At 47.3% G+C, this 23,106-nt stretch overlaps 1 protein-coding gene across 1 annotated transcript; it reads right to left on the reverse strand.

Annotated features, from left to right (window-relative positions):
* Window positions 1-977: 977 nt before the first annotated feature.
* On the reverse strand, window positions 978-22,260 carry gjc1 (gap junction protein gamma 1). The gene is made up of 2 exons (XM_062446297.1): window positions 21,590-22,260; window positions 978-2,584 (listed from the first exon to the last, which is right to left on the reverse strand). Exon 2 carries the CDS (start codon window positions 2,528-2,530, stop codon window positions 1,055-1,057), a length of 1,476 nt encoding a protein of 491 aa, XP_062302281.1. The 5' UTR covers window positions 2,531-2,584; window positions 21,590-22,260; the 3' UTR covers window positions 978-1,054.
* Between the last annotated feature and the right edge of the window lie 846 nt (window positions 22,261-23,106).

Consider the following 23,106-nt stretch of genomic DNA (forward strand, 5'->3'; position numbering starts at 1 on the left):
ACTTTTTTTGTAAGCCTTAACACCACACAAACACACACAAAGTCACACAGAAAACATAATTGACTTATAGACAAATACACAAAGAGAAAATCTACTGCCAATGCCAACAGGACCCTCTAGGGAAGGTGACACAAGGAGATCGTTGCATCGTAGAGTGCATTATAGAGTCATTGCTTTAGCTGTCAGTGCATTACGATCGGTCATTGCATTATTTTGCTGTTTTAATTGGATGACACTCGGCTAGGAAGTTGTTGCATTGATGAGTCACTCTTTTCAGCTTTCAGCAAATTATATCTTTGCATTATATTTCCATTGCATAATACTAAAGTTCCATTTAGACTCTTTGCATTATGATGTCCATGAATATTGATGCCAATGCAATAATATGAAGTCAATGTCTTTGCATGGGGGCAGCCATGATATCTGCAGATTTAAATCTGAAAACAATCAGAAACCTTGAAGAAAATGATGGCATATTTAAATTTCTCCGTTTCAAATGTCTCCACCCTTAGGAAGACTGAAATAACAGGAAGACAACAGGGGATAACAGTCTTCTCAGGGTCGGAGGTACAAGAACAGACTCGATACGTTAGCTTCAATCCAAGTAGTGGTGATTCAAGTGAACGGCTAAATAAATAAAGCTGCAGACATAAAAACGCACCATTTTTTTTTCTTCCAGCAAGTGGGATTCTTAGATTCAAGGCACTGACACGGTGTTAATATATATCCACGGGAAAACCACTTCAGCTCCCCACCACATCCCTCTCCAACACCCCACCACATCCCTCTCCAACACCCCACCACATCCCTCTCCAACACCCCACCACATCCCTCTCCAACACCCCACCACATCCCTTTCCAACACCCCACCACATCCCTTTCCAACACCCCACCACATCCCTCTCCAACACCCCACCACATCCCTCTCCAACACACCCCACCACATCCTTCTCCAACACCCCACCACATCCCTCTCTAACACCCATCCTAACCACATGGACATGGGGCCTTGAGGCGAGGCCAGGAGTGTGTGTGTATTAATAAGCACGAGGGTTCATATCCACACAGAGGGCTTGCCCTCCCCTGACTTGCTGCTGCTGCTGTTGCTACTGCTGCCTCCACCGCTGCCCCCTCCCTTCCCGTGCTTGAAGCGGTGCTTACGCTCCTTGTGAGGCTGCGGTTGAGGCTGAGACTGGGGCTGGGGCTGGGCCTGGATGATGTTGCTCTGGGGCTTGTCGTCCTGATTGTCGTCCAGCTGAACCTCGGCCCGGTGCTGTTGACTGTAGGCCTGGATGGCAGCCTCCAGCTGCTCGTGGGCCTGCTGGATCATGTCTTTGTTGAGGGCCACGCGAGCCTCGCCGCCCGTGGGGAAATTGTCCTCGTTGCTTCCAAACTGCTGCTGCTCCTCCTGGGCGATGTTGGCTCGGTTCTGCTTGCAGGCCATCTTAGCGTTGCTGAGGTCCGTATAGGGGATCTGTTCCGGCTTCACCACGATGTTATAGCCTGGCGGGGCGGATGGGGTGTTCCACGAGAACGGGTAGCCCACGTAATCGGCACCCCCGTCCCCCACCAAGCCTTCCCCAGCGCCCACCTCGGGCCCGGGCACGCCCCCGGGCCCCTCCACGCCCCCGTTGGCTCCCAGCAGCCCCAGTTGATACTCGTCCTCGGGGGGCGGGCAGCGGCGACGGCGGAGGATGTCGCAGATGGAGCCGATCCCCAGGTGGAGCATCTCCCACACGTTGAGCCCGAGGCAGAGCACGGTGACGCCGTACATGATGCGCAGGAAGATGGTCTTCTCCGTGGGCCGCGACACGAAGCAGTCCACGCTGTGCGGGCAGGGCATCCCCGAGCACACGTAGACGGGCGCCACGCGGAACCCGTACAGCAGGTACTGCCCGGCCAGGAAGCCCGCCTCCAGGGCCGTGCGCGTCACCAGCTGCAGCACGTAGATCCGCATCAGGCCCTCGTCGCGGATACGCTGGCGTCCGTCGTGGCGGACTTTGGGCTTGGGCGTGGGGACGAGCGGGTCGCGGGGGCGTTTGGGGGGCTCGATCTCGGGGACCTCGTAGATCATGGGGTCATCCTCCTGGTCCTCCTGGTCCTCCTCGATGCCTCGGTGCTGCCGAGCCCCGAAGCAAATCTTCCGGGGCCTCCTGTGCGTGTACCCGCCACCTCCGGACGCTCTGACCGCGGGGGCGCTGGGGACGCCTCCCTTGGCCTCCTCCAGGCGAGCGATCTTGTTGACGGCGTAGCCCATGTACATGAGGGAGGGCATGGCCACCAGGATGATCTGGAACACCCAGAAGCGGACGTGGGACAGCGGGGCGAAGGCGTCGTAGCACACGTTCTCGCAGCCCGGCTGGCCCGAGTTGCAGACGAACTTGCTCTGCTCGTCGTAGTAGATGGACTCTCCCCCGACGGCGGTGAGGACGATGCGGAAGACGATGAGCACGGTGAGCCACAGCTTCCCCACGAAGGTGGAGTGGTTGTGGATCTCCTCCAGCAGCCGCGTGAGGAAGCTCCAGCTCATGGTGTCGCTGGACAGCGGGGCAGACAGGGTCCCTCGCTCGCCTGCTCACAGACTCTGCGGAGAGAGACGGACGGAGAGAGACGGACGGAGCAGGAGAGACAGAGATGTGGGGGAAGGTGGAGAGAGAGAGAGAGAGAGAGAGAGAGAGAGAGAGAGAGAGAGAGAGAGAGAGAGAGAGAGAGAGAGAGAGAGAGAGAGAGAGAGAGAGAGAGAAGTAGGCAGAGAGAGAAAAACATATTATATATTATTATAAAGGACACAGTAAGTATGTTTCTGCTTGACAAAATCTCTCATTTGAAAGAGAGATCAGAGACATCTTAGCACATGATAGCTTATCAGAAAAACACAGAACTTGGAAATACAGTAGAAGGTTTGGAAAACCAAAGACCACAGCTTCTTAAAAGCTAACCAGAAAAGAGAAGGGAATGATGTGTCAACATAAGAACAAGTGTTCGCTATAGTGGAAAGAGATCTGGTTATTCTTGATAGTAAACTGCCAAATCAAACCTTTTTGGTGGCACAGTTGCATGGGGTGGATATCAGGGTATGAAAGCCTTTTACACAGAGTAGTGAGAGGAAGCCGTAATAATCCCAATAGGGAAATGTGCTATCACCGAACACACACTGTATATGACACCCTCTCTCTTTACAGGAAATAAATCCTCTTAGTGATCCCTGCAGGTGCAGTTTTGAGGACTGTATTAACCTGACCGGTTCGTTCTGGTTTTGATTCTGGTATTGAACAGCATTGTGTTATGTGGCTTTATGTACTGTTTACTATTGTATGACAGTAGAAAATGATGATGCCTATGTAGGTTAGCAATCAGCTCCAGGCGGTCCAACCAAACCAGTGGAACCAGCAGGTGGGCTGGCCAAACCTATTGGAGCAGGGAGTCAGACGGCAGACCCACATTAGCCCGAGCACTGGTGCAGAACCCAGCAGCTTTTCCCCTTGGGGATGTGTCAGGGGGGTGAGGTTGGGCTGGAGGGACTGAGCAGGTGACCAGAGACAGGTTGTGAACCTGACACCTCCACAGCAAAATCAACATCTTCCCCTTCCCCCCCCCCCTGAGTATCTCCAATCCGACCATGAAATCCCAATTCAGGCAATGTTGTTTGTGAGTTCCAGAGCTAAAGCCTTCACCTCCAGTGCAAGTCTGGGAACCCAGTTGAGGACTGGGGGAGGTTTGGCTGCTGTAAGCTGGGGGGGAGGTTTGGCTGGGAGTGTGACTATTCCCAGCCCCCTGCTTTGTGTCTGCAGTAGTAGCAGTGTGTAGGAGAGGAATGGAAATGTTTGGAGCACAACTCACTATAAAACACGGGCATTGATTACTCTGACCATATAAGGAACCGCTTGCGTCGGGGAAGTAAATGCCAGGAATGGTGAGCGTGCCGGTATTTTGGTGTGTGCAAAATGTTTCTGTGTGTGTCAATGTGAGTGTGTGTGTGTGTTTAGTTGTGTGTGTTTAGTTAACTAGTTAAAGAGGTTTAAACTAAACAATTTAGCACCTTAGAAACTGCATTACATTATATCATTCCTGTACACAAAACAGGGTTACTTGACCATGAAAGACCTTTCTACGTCCAACAGTAAAATCAGCACATCATGGAAACAGAAGTGAGAATGTTTTTGCATTTAGAGTTTTTAATCACTATGTCCTTCAACTGAACATAGTTTGTCTGCCCTTCCTGCATTACATGATTGCATGCATTACATAACTATTATAGTCAGCATTCTGCCCAAACACACGTCCTTGACATAGTGTACAGACACACTCTGACTGTTCAAGGGATGCAGTTCAAGGGATTTAAATGTACGGTTAAAAAGGGACTTTGATGAATGTCCTGCACAGCTATGTGATGTCCCTGGGATGCAGTTGTTTTCTTTAACCGAAGGAGTGTCGACACTTTGATGTAACAAGGAGAGACCTTGAATGACACCTGTCACCAAACCTGACCACCAGTGAGAGGAAGACCCATTGCAGCAACTCACTCTGCCTCCATGTGTGAGGACAGGACAGTGTGGGCGTTTGAGTGACTGAACTGAACAGTAGCTTTCAGTGTGTGTCTGTGCATGCATATGTAGGAGTTTGTTGTGTCGAGAGACGAGAATAGAATGTTTGAAAGAAGTCACGAAAGTCAGAGTGACAAGACCCCGAAGATTGTCCCGTTCAGCCTCTCACTGCTAGTCCTCGAGCTCCTGGTCCTGGAGGCCTCATATGGAGGCTGCCAGGGGCCTTCCTAACACCACCTGCCCAGGAAAGAGCTTCCCATCTGGGCACATGGCTTCTGCTGGCACTGCCTTGCCCCCCAACACGTAATCTGGCATCCCCTTTCTTGAGCAATTTGTGTCTGACAAAGCTGGTGGGCCAGTTAAGGATGAGAGACTCACTCTGTGTGTTAATAGGGTGACTCAGACCCCCATAATCCATGCACACACACACATACACACACTCACAAAACCCCCCAAAGAAAGAAAGCATAGAGTAGTGTCGCTTTCTCAGTTAAAATTCCAACATATTTGCGTATTCTTCCGTTTTTGATATCTCCGGTCTTACAACGCAGCACCAGATACTACAGCATGTTTCAGCGCTGACTGCAGTGTCAAGTCAGTCGTGGGGACAGACCGGGAAGCTGAGGAGCTCAAGGTTCTGACTACCACTGTGACTCACGGTGACCTCAGCAGGATTGGTCTGGCTGGGAGCGGGAGCTGGGAATGAACAGAGACAGGGGCTTAGGCAGAGGCTGGAGTCGGGGCGGAGGCAGGGGCTGAGACAGGGGCTGAGGCAGGGGCTGAGGCAGGGGCTGAGGCAGGGGCTGAGGCAGGGGCTGGAGTGGGGGCGGAGGCAGGGGCTGAGGCAGGGGCTTAGGCAGAGGCTGGAGTTGGGGCGGAGTCAGGGGCTGAGGCAGGGGCTGGACTCAGGGCGGAGGCAGGGGCTGAGGCAGGGGCTTAGGCAGAGGCTGGAGTCGGGGTGGAGGCAGGGGCTAAGGCAGGGGCTGAGGCAGGGGCTGGAGTCGGGCGGAGGCAGGGGCTGAGGCAGGGGCTTAGGCAGAGGCTGGAGTCGAGGCGGAGGCAGGGGCTGAGGCAGGGGCTGAGGCAAAGGCTGGAGTCGGGGCGGAGGCAGGGGCTGAGGCAGGGGCTGAGGCAAAGGATAAGACAGGGGTTAAGCTTGGAAAAGAGCTGGGGCTGAGGACATGAGGCAGGGGTTGAGGCTGCGGTTGATGTCTGAGGCAGAGGCTGCGTGTTAGACTAAAACTAAAGATGATTAAAAGTAGTGTCATAGTAATTATTGTGTTGGGTGAGACTGGTGAGACTAGCATCTTTTCCTTCTTAAATGTTTAATTTTTTAATTAAATTAATTTAATCTTCTTGCGTCCCTGTGGAAGTCTGCTCTTTCTCTCGGTCTTTTCTTCGTCCCGCTAGATCTGTCTCTCACTCCCTCTCCTCCCTGGGTTTGTTTCCTCTCAAGGTTGAAATGACACTCACCCCCAACGGGGACAAAGGACTTCAGAACTGTTTGTCTCTATTTACCACTGGGCCTAGATCTACACAAGCACATGTAAAAACATGCACACTCGTGAAGGCATAAATACATGTGCTGCCGCACAAAGACACACACACATTTACTCACAAACACAGGCCAAAGGCAATTTGATAATGAACATAAATTGTAAGAAAATGCTTCACAGTTTATCGGAAGAGCTCAAATGAGGCATGTAAGCACACAGCAACTAGACACGGAGACATTCTCATCATACAGTACATAAAGAACATTTAAACAAACGAGATTACAAACGGGTCTCCCTCTCACGCGCAAACATCCACACCGTCCATCTGTCACCCGAGTCACAGAGGAGATGGATCCCTCCTGCTGCCAAATGTCAATACTCGCTTGGGGTCAACGTTCCTTCTACATCCCCTCTGTCTCTCTCTTTTTGTCTCTCTGTCCTTCCGCGGCTAGCAGCCCGGATGCGGCCTGGTGAGCACATCCATCCCTCCTTCCCCTCCTCCTAATTAAACCCACACAGTGGGAGCTCTCTCCAGTGTCAGCCACGCTGATGAAGGCGACATGTATACAGTCTTGGCTAATCAAGGGAGCTTTCTTTCAGGTTTTGCCTTTTTCCACTGTCTGCCCTTTCTCCAATTTACCACGTGAAAACTAATTCCAAAACCAATGCCAGCTCTCCCTCAGGTCTAGTCCTGCGTCCAGTAACGAGCAACTCGTTACTGCTCTAATGTTCTAATTCCGAATCCCACTTCCATTTGGGGCATGGCACCAGATGCCAGTGGGCCCCATGTCTGATTACAAACCTCCATCAGGACCGTGCTTACCAAGCCACAACGTCGCCAATGACTGCTGTGTCTGCAGTAAAACCTGCCCACCCTGACCTCTCTCTCAGCAGCGGTCATTCAGCGTGAGGCTGCGCTCCGAGGAATGCCCTTGTGTTCGGGTCATTGTCAACCTGTCCCCTCCCTCAGTCATACAGGAGCCACCCGCAAGCTTCATTGACGCCCACCACACATATACAAGGCAACACACATCATACTGATCTACTTGACTAATATCAGGCAGGACATCTGTCAGAGAAACCCCCAATACACACATCGGGGATCAACTGTAGAGCCTATCTTTTAACGCTGAGAGAACAGCTTGGCATGTTGTCTGTATGTTTGCATGTGTATTTATTCTGTAAAGCCTCAACTGAGGGAGGGTTCCCAGGTCATTGACTTCTGTGTGTGATTTCAATGTGTGTGAGAGACCATCACTCTCTGGGGGACCACAAGAGAGAGGGGGGTTGGTTAGGTGAATCTGCTATCCTGCTGGGTTAAGCATACAGGGTGTTTTCATCCTCCAGTCCCTGTAACCTTCCCCTACTCACAGGGATGTGGATAAGCTCCTTTGATAAGTGCTCTGAGATGTTTAAATCGTTGAAATCCAAGCATAGCTAAAAATGGAATTGGTATCGAGGCTCTTTGGCTGTTATTTTGTCTGAGCAGCAACATTGCTCTGGTGTCCTGTAAGCGGAGGAGACAGAGATGTCAGTGTTTCTGCCAAGAATGACGTTAGTCTAAGGCAGGTTTAGATCCATTCGGACGAGGTATCTGTGTATCTTCACACATTTCATAGACCTTACTTCATCTGTTTGGTTTCGCTGGTCAAGGTTCAAACGCACACGCTCGCATTTACGTGCACACACGGACGGCAACACACACGCACGCACACAAACATACACACAACGTACAACATATACACACACTCACACACATACACCAAGCCCTAAAACATAAATTAAATAAACACTGATCGGATGTGATAGGGAAACCCTATGGGTCCCACAGGATATATAGTCCAGTGGATGAAGACAAATAATTTCTGACACTTGACAAAACATTGAACACATTTCTTTCCGGAAATTTATAAAAATAGAGTTTTGCACAACGACTAAACTCTTCCAGGAAGATAAAGAGGCAGGCTCCTATCCGGTCGGATATGGGAGTCAGGTGGCTGAGCGGTGAGGGAGTCGGGCTAGTAATCTGAAGGTTGCCAGTTAGATTCCCGGCCATGCCAAATGACGTTGTGTCCTCGGGCAAGGCACTTCACCCTACTTGCCTCGGGGGAATGTCCCTGTACTTACTGTAAGTCGCTCTGGATAAGAGCGTCTGCTAAATGACTACATGTAAATATGAACTAGGGTTCGTGAGTGAACATCTGGGTGAAGAGCTTGTCTTTGGTGTGATTGGATGGGAGCGAAGTGTCTCCACATCTAAAGTGGAAGGGGGTGGGGTTGGAGGGGGAGACTCGCTCTTGTTCATGGGAAAGTAAATACAGTGAGTAATTCTCTCATTAACAGCAGGAAAAGACAAGAAAGGCAACAGCAAAACTGTGCCATATGTTAGGAGAAGAATCTCTCAGGCGTTTGGCTGTCTGAAGCAGAGCGGGGGAGGCATCTGGGGTTTCTCTTCTCCGGCGCACAGCTATACGCACACTTTCACTCTGTGTCCTCTCCACCCTCACCTCCATGAACACATTCAAAAACATTGTATCTCCACTCTTGTTCGTTCTCCAGTCACACAAACATACACGCACACCAAGATGTCGGTCAGAAGGAGGCAGAGTACTCACACTCCCAGCCCAGACGACTGGCAGCCTGTCCTTGTTTGTCAGGCCGAGCAGCATCTCTCGCTCTCTCACTCTTTCGAAGTTACCGAGCCTCCTTCAGCTTACTCCTTAACCTCGCCTGGCATCCCAGAGACCTGACCCAAAACAAACAGCACCAGGCAACCTGGAGCGCACAAGACCCCACAGCCATACGCTCACACAGGGCTACAGTGTGTGTGCCTAACCAAGTGTGCAGCGTTCCTGAAAGGCAGCGGGACATCTCTCCCTCTTCCAACCACAATGGTCTTCCCACTTACCCCTCATCCAATCAAAACTGGGTCATGGTTGGGGGTTGGTAGGGGTGTTCGGGGGGGTTAATATCCCTGAAGGGGGGCAGACAATGATAGGGTGGGAGGCGAGGGGGTGGAAGGGAGGGGCCGTGAGTATTAGAGGTACTCTGATGTGGCAATTTAAGAAGGGCACTATAGCCTTCAGCTCAAACACAGTATATACTGTATACTGAGTAGACATGCAGTCCCTTACACAAAGACACATCGTGGAAAAGTAATTGGGTTGGTATTATAGGAGTGTTGATCCCCAACATCTTTTTCTCGCTCCACATGTACCCTCCACCGGCCTTATCACAGAGCTGTAATCACGCAAAGCTGGGGAGAATGAGCAGTAATGGTTTGGTGTTGTAGCAATCCACTAGCCAAGTGGTTCTGGTTGAAATTAGAGTTAAGCGCTATCTCAGAGTCTTTTCTTATCTTTCTTTTGAGAGTGGACAGATCGCTATCACCACATTTCACAGCATCACACGCTGAAATTGGATGTAAAATCCTATTTAAATTCCTATCACATTTTGCCAAATCCATAGCCTCTAAATTCTCACTTTTTCACTACTCTGAACTCTCGACTCTGTAGTGCTTCTTAGACTGCTTGATTATGAGAATAGTTGTATCCATTCTGAATACAGGTACCAAAACCTATAGTACTTAAATACCTTGCCACCATTAAGAAGTACATAATCTCACTGTGCAGTAATTGGCCTATCAAACACAGTCTTTAACTATACCATAAAAGCGTGATTTCATGGGAGGTTGTGAAAAGCCTTTAAACCAAACAGCCTTTTTTAGACTTTTGTCTGTAATTAGCATGGAGGAAATGAGTTAACCTGAGGTGAAGCGAAGCCGAGAGCGTTGTCAGTAAATACGTGCAGAAATGCAGCACACAAATGCACAATCACGTCAGCACAACACGCACGCACACACACACACACACACACACAGGGTAAAGCACATGCAAACACCTCCATCACCTCAGGCTTCAACTCACCTGCAGGCTCACAGGGACATGTCTCATTAGCAGATAGCACAGGATGGATGGAGACATGGAGCTGAGGACAGAGGGCTTGTGGGTGTGTGAGAGCCTATCCACCATCCCCGCCACCACCACCATCCCCACCTAATCACATGCACCCACTTAAGACAGAGGGTTGTCATTGTGACGTGCATGTCCCCTACCTGACACCTTACCAGCCAAGGAGTCTGTTGGCTGAGCGGTGAGGGAATCGGGCTAGTAATCCGAAGGTTGCCAGTTCGATTCCCGGTCATGCCAACTGACGTTGTGTCCTTGGGTAAGGCACTTCACCCTACTTACCTCGGGAGAATGTCCCTGTACTTACTGTAAGTCGCTCTGGATAAGAGCGTCTGCTAAATGACTAAATGTAAATGTAAATGCAATATGCTTTGTGACAGACATGAGCAAATGTGTAATTATAGAGTATCATATGTTGGTTATATATGGGACGTGACTACAGTATGGTTCTAAAATAGAGATGTTTTGCCAACGGCAGAGGACTTGGTAAAGGTAATCTGCTTTAAGGCTTTGAACGCTTTTCTCTCTCTCTGTGTGTGTGTGTGTGTGTGAGTCAGGGTGGGAGTGAGTCAAGAGTGAATGTCTGGAGGTTCAAATTGTGTGAGTGTGTGTGTATGTGTGTGTGCACATAGTTGGTGAACCTCTGTATGCATATGTGTGTTTGAGTGTGTTTAGTGTGTTAACACCCCTTGCATATCTTTCATCGACAAAACAGATTTTTCATCATAAAAATACAACAGCATGTTTATTGAGCGTCATTACTTTTTAGGGCGGCCTCTTAAAGTATGCCTCAATAGAAACTTCAGACGATAATGGGATGCCGTAAATACTGTTAAATCAAGATAGCAGAGAAGGTGTGTGAGAGAGAACTAAAGCAGAAGGATTCATTCAAATAGAATCCTGTGGCAGTTTGTGTCAAGGATGGTCTCAAATGAACTTGCTTATAATGACTGCCATCTGGCAACGTTGCATAATGTCCTGGAAGTTTCACGCAGGAACCTGGGTACAGAACACCATCGCACATCCCTGTGGGTCAGGAGAAAGGCTCACATGCTTAAATGACAGGTCAGCCCACCCACATTGATGATCTATTGACTGCCATGGGATTGATCTTCTCAAACACACCGATTGATTCGTTCAAGGTATGGAGTTTCCATGTTTGTTTTCATTGTCATTATTTTAACTGAAATTATGTAAATGTTTTATCTTACATTCAGTGCTTTGTCAAGATATTTATTTAAAGGACTCAGTAACCCACTTGTGCAGCTGGATTTCCACTGAGTTCAGTCAAGCGAGAGATTTAAATGGCATCAGTCTTGCTATTAAAGCAAAGCAAAACATCAGACAAATGGAGATGGGGGAGTACTGTATATGCTGATGTGAAGCTGTTTTTGTGTGTGCGTGTCTGTGCATGTGTGTGTGTGTGTGTGTGTGTGTGTGAGTATGAGTGTGTGAGTGTCTGTGCATGTGTGTGTGTGTGAGTATGAGTGTGTGAGTGTCTGTGCATGTGTGTGTGTGTCTGTGCATGTGTGTGAGTATGAGTGTGTGAGTGTCTGTGCATGTGCGTGTGTGTGTGTGTGTGTGTGTGTGTGTGTGTGTGTGTGAGTATGGGTGTGTGCGTGTCTGTGCATGTGTGTGTGTGTGTGTGTGAGTATGGGTGTGTGCGTGTCTGTGCATGTGTGTGTGTGTGTGTGTGAGTATGGGTGTGTGCGTGTCTGTGCATGTGTGTGTGTGTGTGTGTGTGAGTATGGGTGTGTGCGTGTCTGTGCATGTGTGTGTGTGTGTGTGAGTATGTGTGTGTGCGTGTCTGTGCATGTGTGTGTGTGTGTGTGAGTATGGGTGTGTGCGTGTCTGTGCATGTGTGTGTGTGTGTGTGTGAGTATGGGTGTGTGCGTGTCTGTGCATGTGTGTGTGTGTGTGTGAGTATGGGTGTGTGCGTGTCTGTGCATGTGTGTGTGGGTGTGTGTGTGTGAGTATGGGTGTGTGCGTGTCTGTGCATGTGTGTGTGTGTGTGTGTGTGTGTGTATGGGTGTGTGCGTGTCTGTGCATGTGTGTGTGTGGGGGGGGTAATGTCCCTTGCCTCCGTGTGTGTGGCAGCTGTAGATTTCACCCTCAGACTCAACCATGGGGGCCCTTCTGTGAATTACGATGTAAGACAGAAAAACAACGGCTGGAGTTATTTGATTCGACCTCACGTTGGGGAGGCAACCCAGATTTGTCTTCTGGGAGTGACTCAATGTTGAAATACTGTATGAACGAAAATAAAAAACTATTCCTGGGAAATATGTTGCACTCTGTTCTAAAATAGGAGTCACACAACAAGAGTAGCTGAGATTTTTTGGGACAAGACGCTCGCAAGCTTAATGCATTCATCAAAGCGTGTGGCTATTTCACAACTGCCTGAGGGGTGAAAGATTGCATCTTGATGGGTTTAGAGTCCAGACCCCCCCCCCCACCCCCCATAACCCCTCCACCAAATCCCTCCCCCATTAGTCTCATCCTATCTCACCCTATCCTTCTGCAATGCCTCTGTCTGACACACAAAGGAATGCCACAGATACAGACACTGTACGTCCATAAACAAAAGCCTGCTCGCAAAGCAATCAATTCTCACACATGGTAACATACACACACAGAAACACACACGCAAGCACACACGCGCACTTCCACTCACAAAGACAGCCCGGCACGCAGAGCGCCCTTAGTTTACTGACCGAATAACGGAGTGTGTAAGAATGGGCTGCCCTGTTTGAGCCAATGGCACCACACATCAGTTTATTCACAGCCTGGAATTGAGGAGGAAACAAAATGGAGCTTAGTGGACTCTCACTGAAAGGCAGGAGGATTCAGTTCCCCATCCCCCACCTCCCTGAGCACCCCCACACACAACCACGCTCCTCATCAGTGTTCTAGCCCCGCTCTTCATCCTCTCCCCTACCAATCCACACGCTCCCATCCCCCTCGCCAAAACCCCCCTCATCATCGTCCACCAAAGACCCTGAGGACACAGGCTGTTTCCTCACACATCAAACAGAGCAGCCAAACATGATGTGTGCATGCGCCTGGTAGTGTATATGGCTACACAGATGAAAAATCAATACATAGGTAGACCCTTAGGAAAACTGGTGTAGTAAAACCCTTTTTTTAACCGACACTTCCTCTGTGTCTGCATCCTATGCTTGGATTTCTTCCATTTTGACAGTACTGCAGACCCACTTCTGATGCTGGTAACAAGCTGAGGGGGGTATATCCTTGGGGACAAACGAAGGCCAAGAGACCTCAGGCTAGGTTTGAACACACACACACACACACCCTCACACTTCTTCTACTGGGCATATGGACATGTAGTTTATTTCCTTTATTAATGTGATTGATTTCCAGTGCTCTGGAGTCTATTCCAGTCCAGTAAACTGACTAAAACCTGATCTATTACTGACCAGTAAACAAGGCTGTCAGAGGTTACCAATATCAACATGAGTGGCAAGTGGTAGGGAATAGAGGGAGAAAGAACTGGGTCAAATGAAGGAGAGAGAGAGAGATGGCCAGAGAGTGAGAAAGAGAGAACACATTATAAAGCATTAGGAGGCATTAGAAGCTTGGTGCTGTTGTACACAGCAAAGCCTGAGGGCCCGGCAGACCTGAAACCTGCCAAATGGGTTCATGTCCCACTGCTTTGCCACAGAGCTAAAGGATCCCAGCTGACCTGGGACCTGCCAATAGATCGACCTGGACACAGCAACCTGCCCGAGCCGTTAGATGTCTTTAAGCATGAAATTCTCCTATGCATGAGAAAGCAAATGGTCACATACAATTCTGGAAAAGATCCAAAGAAAAAACATATATATACATACTGTGTATTTATGTATATACTGTATATATCTAGTGCAGCTTGTACAAACACTAATGAGTCAAACCAGTAATCGGTCCCATTTGGCCCTCAGCACACTTCACCTCACACAAGAGATAAGCTTCTAACCCTTCTGCAAGCGTGAAATTGGGAGTTATGCAGTTGTCACGAGCCATGGACATCTAATTTGAGCTTTGACAATGAGTCAATCTTTTCAAAACATGCATGACCTATCACTGCAGAAATTAATTAGCAATGTATAATGAATGAATGCACCTCCTCCGGCGGTGTAAAAGCAGACATCTTTAAGGAGGGAAAATTGACCTCAAGGTGCTGGCTCTGTGCTGTTCTTGTGCCCCAATGTTGGAGCCACACAAATACATAGACAGGGGGAGCATGGGGAGGCCAAATGCCACAGCCAGAGTGTGTGTACTCCAGATCAGCAGCGACAGTCTTGCAGTCACAGTGACTGAACGTCACACACACACACACACACGAGGCTTGTGTCAGGAACATGTGTATACCTACATGGCCAGTGCACACACACCCACACATCAACCTGGGGCACATGAGGCTGTTTACCAATTACTCTTTTCCTTGGAGTCATTCTCTCTCCAACACTTTCCATTATCTTTCCGGACACAAACATACTGAGCTGTGACCATCATTTTAGAGACATCTTCAGTAATCGGAACCTATGAAGTCCAGGTGGTAGCAGAGCACAAGCTCTTAGAAGACAAGCTGGTATCGATAAATCCAGAAGCTATGGCTTAAGGCTGGCCATGACTGGGCTCCAATCACTGGGACAACGACCGTGCTGTCCATTACGAGGTAGCACCCTGGGCCCAGGCCTTCAGATGGAGGACCATCCATCACCAGGTATTACCAAGGGCACTACCACACCCCTATATTGACCTGCCTTAAGGGGCTTAAACACTTTCATAAAAGACGCCAATCTCAAGATGGCCCAGGCTTATCAAATATAACAATACAGAGAGGCCTGCATTATAAACTAGAGAGATTAAGCCAGACATGAAAGAGTAAGTGGCAGAGACGGTCAGTGATGGTGGCAGGGTCAGAATGACGGAGTGAAAGATGAGAGAAGTGGGGGACTTGAAACGCTTCCTAAGATTGTGGCTGAGGGAATCGTTCAGGGCTGAGACAGAAAAGATTTCAAGGCAGACAAAGTGAAGCCATGTCTATCAGATGGGGAGAATTGTGTGTGGTCCAGGGCAATGAAATTACCCACCAAGAAATATGACAAGGAAAGTGGTGAGTGTAGGAGGAAAATAGTGGATTAGCAGAAGAGGGGAGGTCTAGGGAAGACTTTGGAAGCCATTAAAATGTCCCATGTGTCACAATATTCCCCTAAACTAGAGCAAAATATCGTCTTAGCATAAGCTAGGGATCAGGACAACCGCTGACCAGCAACAAATTGAGGAGAGCATTTTCTAGACAGCACTACCAAACAAACCTCTCTTGTTCCTATCCAAGACCACACATAAAAGCCCAGCAGGAACACAGTTTAATTGCATCTAATTTGTTTATGGACTATGTAAGACTTTGCTTTGAGCTTTCCATAAACTCTAGTTGTTAATATATATTGGAATAAACATTTCAAGGATGAGATTACTTTCATTTGAAACAAAGGTAACAGTGTAGTATCAAGCTTCTAGAAAGAGATTGTCTTCTCTTTGAGTTACATTTACATTTACATTTAGTCATTTAGCAGACGCTCTTATCCAGAGCGACTTACAGTAAGTACAGGGACATTCTCCCCAAGGCAAGTAGGGTGAAGTGCCTTGCCCAAGGACACAACGTCATTTGGCACGGCCGAGAATCGAACCAACAACCTTCTGATTAAAACTCCATAACCGCTCAGCCATCTGACCCCCATTCTTCGCTTTGTGTCTTTCCGACTCTTCACTTAATATTGATGTGTCAAGTGTTGACGCTGCCATCCTTTCAGGGCGAACTGGGAGGCTGCCACTGAGCCTCGAAACATGCGCACACGCACAAACGCACGCAAACGCCGGCGTATGTGACAGGTGTGCTGACCTCAGGGAACAGTATCATATCTGGGATTATGATGGCAGATGAAAGGGTGACTTGAGATGGAGGATGTAGTGGAAGGGACAGACCGCTGCAGGACTGCTTCTCCATGCCAAGCTGGAGACAGACACTGTGATGGGAGCCAGGCACAGCAGCGACGCACCAGCCGAGGGCCCCTGCCCTACGCCTAACATATACACACATTAAACTATTAGCATTTCCAGGAAGAAACATATTTCATTCAAGCCATTGTCTCTCTTGTGTTTATATGTCTCTTAGTGTTAAGACAGTGTATGTGAGGAGCTCCCATTTGACCCGGCTCTTCCCCGAACTCCTGCTTACACAGCACTGCCCGTATCCCACCGAGTAAACAACAGACAGGAAGACACAACAGAACCCCCCAAACTATCACAAAACCTCTATTTAAAATCTAAGGCTATTTAAACACAGGCCTCAAGCCCTTCTGTCATCTCTTTTCCCTCTTTTTTTCAATAATAAAAGTCTCCAAGTGTACGGCTCCAAGGCTATCAACCCCGGTTACAGCAGGATGCTAACATGCTAGCATCTGCGCATTGCTCTGGGGTTCTTTCCTATCGATGTCATCATGGTGGGCTAGTGTTGAAATCATCCTGTGGCCTTGTGGTCATGGAAACCCACTCATGTATGAATGCAGCTTTGTTTAAACATGACTTGGGGAGGAGAGAGGAGGGGGAGAATTAGGGAGTAGAGAGGGGACGGAGAGATGGGGAGCAGAGAGGGTTTAGTTACGCAGTTTGTTTATACTGAATGCTTTGAGGGGAAATTACTGAAGATGGAACACGAAAACGATTTATGCGAATAAACTTTTGATTAAACAATGTTTCTGCTATTACACACGTTACAGTCTTTTAGTGATTTCTTGGCAAGGGAACCTTTTTTTTTTGAACATCCACTTGTTTGCTTAGGCTATTCTTTATATAGATGGACTGTGAATGTAACCAAAGCCAGGGGCATGTCTCTAAGAAGACTTGCACATGGAGGGGAGGCTAAAAATAGCATTGAGCCAGCATGTCTCTTTCTAGCATTCAGTCTTGTGCTACTCCTTAAAGATGCTCGATTGACTGCGATTATTATCTTGGACAATCCATTTTACCGGACCTGATTCTGACACACACTCATATTTCACTTCAGCTCAGATTTACATGCATTGATTGGCCGTCAAGACAGATTTGACATAGTTTACGTAGCTGAAGAATGAGTCCCCACATCAGCAGCATTATTGAGAATATAAAATTGGCTTCTCTGGAGAGAGGTGTTTTGCAGCTTTGCAACTGTTGACCAGTTGAAATCACATCTGTCAGGTTCAAGTAACCAACAAGTGACATCACTTGTTCTCACCTGTGGTACAGGTTGTACGGAGGAGCAGAATAACATGGGTTAATCATGACCCAGTCACAGGTCTGGAAATGAAGACTTGAGTACCCTAGATTTGCTAACAGCACCAACACGCAGTACACCTCCTACTCCTTATGCTCCAATTGTCTGTTGTCCTCTCTCTCTCTCTCTCCCTCACCTTCTGTCTGTTGTCCTCTCTCTCTCCCTCAGTGGTTGCCCTCCATGATAGCAATGCCCCCTGTCCCTCCCCTGGCTGTGTGAGTGGCGTGGTGGCAGGGCCGGGCAGAGACTGGGTGTCTGTGCCGGCCCCTGAGCCTGGCTGTTCTGACAGAACCCGGCCTACGTCTGGCCTGGCTGAGCCAATGGGGCGTGAGCGTTGCTGGACGGATCGGCACGTGGTCCGTTGTGGGCTACGCTGTGACACAGATCCCCTCACGGATTCACCGCCCTACGATTGAACCTCGCATGAGTGCTGATAATGTGTGTCCCCCATGTGCTGGAGATTGGTCACAGGATATTGTATCGTATCTTAGCCTTGTCTGTGGGGGAAGTGTGTTTGGTTTGAGATCCTGATATACAACGGAACTGTGTGTACGGCAGTGCATGTACAGCTTGGATGTGTCCACTTTTACACACACGCAAACACACACACACACACACGCACACACACACACACACAAGCCTCTCAGTGGCCATTGTCCTGCCGTCTCTGTCACTTTGTGGCTCCGCCCATCCAGTGACCTGCGGGAGGAGTCCTGAGACCTGTCTCCATGGGTTACGGCTTGGCCCGTCACCCCCATGATATGTAAATGCATCAGTCTGGGCTGTTTCCTCAGTCTGAGAAATCACTGAATCTGTGAATATGTATATCCTACAATGAGCAGAGCCTTAACATCTCTGTGTACACAGAGCCAGTGAATCTGTGTGTGTGTGTGAGAGAGAGAGAGAGAGAGAGAGTGAGAGAAGTTGCTGAGGGCACCCGGGGAGGAGTGAATGTGTGCATGTGTGTGCGTGTGTGTGTGTGTGTGCGTGCGTGTCTCTGTTACTAAGCACATGTGTCTGAACTGATCCCCGTGTTCAGCTGTGACATTCCCAGTGGGAAGGAGTCTCATGACGGTTTTCATTGGCTGTGCGCACACACACACACACGCACACACACACTACACTCTTCAGGCTGAGGTGAACCTGACTGAGGCTGAAGTGACACACACAACAAACACAACCCCCCCCCCCCCCCCCCGACACACACACATTTTATACATAACCCTCACACAATTTAAAAAAAAGTTTCTATCTGAATATGGAAGAAAAAAAAAAATATGCAAGCAACTGAAACAGAGATGTTGTCTAAACATACCCCAGGCCTGTTAGTACTACATCAATCATTATTATAAGGATTCCCTGATTATGATGGATGTTTCTTTTCATTTTAAAATGAAAAGACTCAGATGTCTGCTCTTTGGTCATGGTCAAATTTAGAATGTCAATTGGACGAGTCTATTTTTTTTCTGAGGGGGTCAAGGGTGACCGTGGGGAACATCCCCCCCCCACAGAATGACGAAGATGTCATCATGAGTCAGGAAGACGAGGACACAATCATCCCCTGCTGCTCATGGTGTCGTCTCGTGTTTGGACTCTCGCAAACCCACGACATACAGTACAATACTGTTGTTGTACAGCTACATGCTCAAATAAAGTCAAAGATGCATAATGTGTGGCACAAACACCCAGGAATACTGCACCTCTTTTACTCTTTCATGGATAGCTGATCGCTTCACGCCCCTAAATCTGATGGAGTCTTCTGACACCCGTTCTGTCCAAAGAGGAACCCCCAATGCTCCAGGACCAGTTCCACAGGACCAGTCAGATCCACATAGGCCGGTCCTGTTCTGAGTCAGCACACCTGAACACAGCTGTTCCACAACATGATCCAAACAGTTAGACCTAAAGTCTAACTGCCAGACTGGAGCCACACTCCAGACAAAGATACGCCAAACTGTTAACAAGATGGCAAGTGGACATTTATCAAACAAAATTCCCAACAACTATCAATTAAATAAAGAGTAAAAATAAACCCAGACCTTCCTTTTAGTGTCGCTCAAGACATTAATCTAATTTCTGTTTACATTAATTGCCAACTAGAGGAATAAACATTAACAGCCTGGCTCGCTGAGGAAATCCAGAATATTTGTTGCTGAGACACTAAGATTTACATTTACATTTAGTCATTTAGCAGATGCTCTTATCCAGAGCGACTTACAGTAAGTACAGGGACATTCCCCCGAGGCAAGTAGGGTGAAGTGCCTTGCCCAAGGACACAACCTCAGTTTGCATGACCGGGAATCGAACTGGCAACCTTCGGACTACTAGTCCGACTCCCTCACCGCTCAGCCACCTGACTCCCACGATGATGCAGTCTTCCCTCTGCTTCAGGGATTACAGTAGCTGTGTGTCCACCTCTGCGTTTACCTGGACCTTTTATTTTCTGTGAAGGAAAATATCCTTTTGTTTGTCAACTTTACCTTTGTTTTAAATTAATATTTCATCTTAGAATCTAAATCTTAACAGAGGATTTTAAGCTTCTTGGACATCAGCTTCCATCCTATATCTGTCTGCTTGTGCTTTTTGTCTATAGGTTTCCAATATCGAGATTTGAATACAAAAATGTGAATAAGGAATTAGATATAACTTATAAAAATGATGACTGGTGGTGCATGTCTCCTCTAAGATGCAGCTCATCCATCTCCAGTGCTGGGCGAGGGAGGCTACTTTTATGAAACTCCCCTCTAGTGAGTCTAGGGACAGCAGTGCATGGCATTGAAGGGGGGCTGCATGGACAATAGATGTCAGAACCATCTACTGAATGAGGTTTGGAGGTAGGGAAGGTATCAGTAAAACTGTGGGAGGATTGGAAGAAGTCTCCACTGTCAATCCTCCAAAGGAAAGGGAGCGAATAAATAATGCATAATTTATAGAAACCAATAAGCATGATCCATGACTACATATCCACTGAGTCCATGTCTTATAAATTGTAAATCGTATTCATGTTTACATTGTGTTTCTGTTGCCGGGTGTGAAATCAATCAGAAGCAAACGGCAACAATATTTTTAAATATTTAACATAGGAATCTGCACAAAGGAATCAGAACTCATTACCATAGATCACGGCCCTGCCCTTTCCCATCTAAACCACTATATTGAGGGGTTCTCAGACACGTATGTACTGAGAGAAAGAGTAAGACTGCAGTTAAATACGTGAAAAATAGCTGGATGAGTGGAAAAATAGGTGACTATCTGGCAAGACATTATTAAACATTTTGAAATTATGCTTCATAAAATCTCTCTTCCTCTTAAGGTGGGACCTCTGTTAGACTATAAAGCCACCAACAGAACAAAGAGGAAAACGGTTTATTAATAGTCTATTGTAAAATGTGTGTGTACAAATTAATTGTCTTTGTTTGTAAATCTAAGATATTATGTTAATAGCAATATTGCAATTTTGGTATAGTTTTGACAATAATCTTGTCGTTTTTAGTGTTCCCACGGAAAAATACAGATAAAATACAAACCTAGATCATGGGTTTAACCAATATTGGAAAAAAGACCAAGGAAAATCAAGTGAATGATAGCATGCTTAAAAACTCAGATTATTAACGTAGGCTAATTGAAGGCTGAACTATTTGCATTCATTTTTGGGAGGCTATAAAGGCATCTTCATAATGACAATCTTATCCCCCCCATTTACTTGTCAGAAACGGAAGGATGAGGAACACTGATAACTTGTGCAGCAGGTGATCAATTATGTGATAAAGGTTATTCAAAAGTAAGACTAAATCAAGAACATACACAATCTACAACAAAAGATGTGGAGAATGCCACCCATTTTCGAAGTGAAAATCCTCTGTATCGTCATCCTTCCGAGTATTACCTGAACAAAAGGGGGGCAAATTAACGGAGAAAATGGTTTCGCACCGCGGAGTCAAATGCCAATTTACCAGTGCCACACGTAGGGATTCCACCTCTGGATAAATCTTGCGATGCGATTTAAAGTAATTGGTCATTCACATTTTCTCAATGTTATCCACAATGTCTGCGAACAAAAGAATGTTATAGATCTTTCCACTAACAAAGAGGTGACACCCTCTCCATGCGTGCGTTCTGCCCAGATGTGCATTGCCATACTGCACGTTGCATTCCGGGTCTTCAAAGCGCACAATGGCTTTTACAACTGTCTCTCGATGAGGCAATTACGTAGCCTATATGCTTAATTAGTGTAATTGAAATCCGAATAAATATATGTGTTCTTACCGCAATGCGAGTCTGTGAAGATGCTTTAGTATAGATAGGCGATCCGTGAAATTGGCAGTCGGTTCTGGGCTTCAGACAAAGTCCAAACTTGTAGGCTATTGTCTTTGAATATATTGTTGCTCCAGTTCTCAAGAGAGCCTGATGAGTATTTCTGTATCTATCTCATATCATCACTGAAGACTTCAGCATTATTAGTCCATTTTCCTGGTGAATATTTTCTTAAGGATGTCTATGTTGTCTACCGCGTAAAAGGGGTGCCAACATTTCTACGAGCGCATTCCGTAACGCTAGAAGGCTTAACAGCAGTCTTGTCATTTTCGCATTAATTGTCGAGTGAAACAATTACCTCTCAGTCGGCTACCATAGGCTTCCCGGACACAATTTCTAGGGATGTTGTTTTTCTTGAAGCTACCTTTCGATGAGGTGGACTGACACAATTATTTGTTCTGGTAAATGCTATGCAACGTCTTCCGAAACCTCTTCGTGGACCTTGATGCTGAGACTGGAGAGTTTCTTCTATATAAATCCTGGTCTTAACCACCTCAATTCAATGATGCTCATATATTCCGGTTGGTCAACACTTTCACCATGTGGCATGGTCGTTGGGTAGACTACGACACGTTCCGTTTAAAGATAAGGCAGCGTATATTACAGACCCACACCGGAGACAGACTGACTTGACTGACAGCTTGATTTTCTTTAGAAGCGGAGATTTCTTCGGGAAGCGAAGGATGTTGCGCGTAAGCATCTTTGACAGTGCGCGTGCCCGCCAGGTTACAAGTCTTGGTTTATGGTGACACAAGTAGTAGCCTACATTTCTACAGTATGCAGAGTTTGGGTACTTCCTTGTGTAGCTTATTTGTGTTTCACTATAGGCTTATGTCTATCTTCACAACGAATTGCCCGGTAAAAATATTTTAAACTGATGGCAACTGAACAATGAAAGGTTTTAAAGCTTTAAAACAAGATTATCCTATTTATTCTACTAAGAAGACTCATTGATTTTAATTACATAATGTAAGACTGACAGATAAATGGTAGTAATGTGTAATGGTAGTAATAACATAGGCATACAATGGTAAGAAAAAGAACCAACGTTTTTTGCCTGTTTATACAAAAATTGACATCTGGTCACTTACCTACAGAATTGCTTGATGTAGTCTTCTCTCAGTCGGCCTGCTTTTCAGGGTGTTGATGCAGGGTGGAACACTCGTTGCCATTCTCTGCCATGAGAGAAGCGCACGTATCACGGGCAAGTTCGAACAGTGTAACAATCCCGGTCTTTTTTTTACACCACCGTGGGGTAATAAAATGTAGAGTGGCAACGAACCCGGGTCCCAGCAGTGACCAGTGGCATTTTCCGGTCTCCGTTGTGCAAACTTCTGTCAAATCAGGACAGGCTTGACATGATTGGTTGAGTCTCCTCGAGCATGTGTATGCACCCGAAGATCAGGCATGCCAACATAAATGGTTTTCCGTTGCTGGAGTTGTTGAACGCCAAAAGCTTGAGATAGGAA

This window comes from Osmerus eperlanus, chromosome 2 (assembly GCF_963692335.1).
Source record: "Osmerus eperlanus chromosome 2, fOsmEpe2.1, whole genome shotgun sequence".
Taxonomy (NCBI): Eukaryota; Metazoa; Chordata; class Actinopteri; order Osmeriformes; family Osmeridae; genus Osmerus; species Osmerus eperlanus.

Coding starts and splice junctions, on each gene's coding strand:
- gjc1 (XM_062446297.1), bottom strand. CDS start 2,530: ATGAGCTGGAGCTTCCTCACGCGGCTGCTGGAGGAGATCCACAACCAC.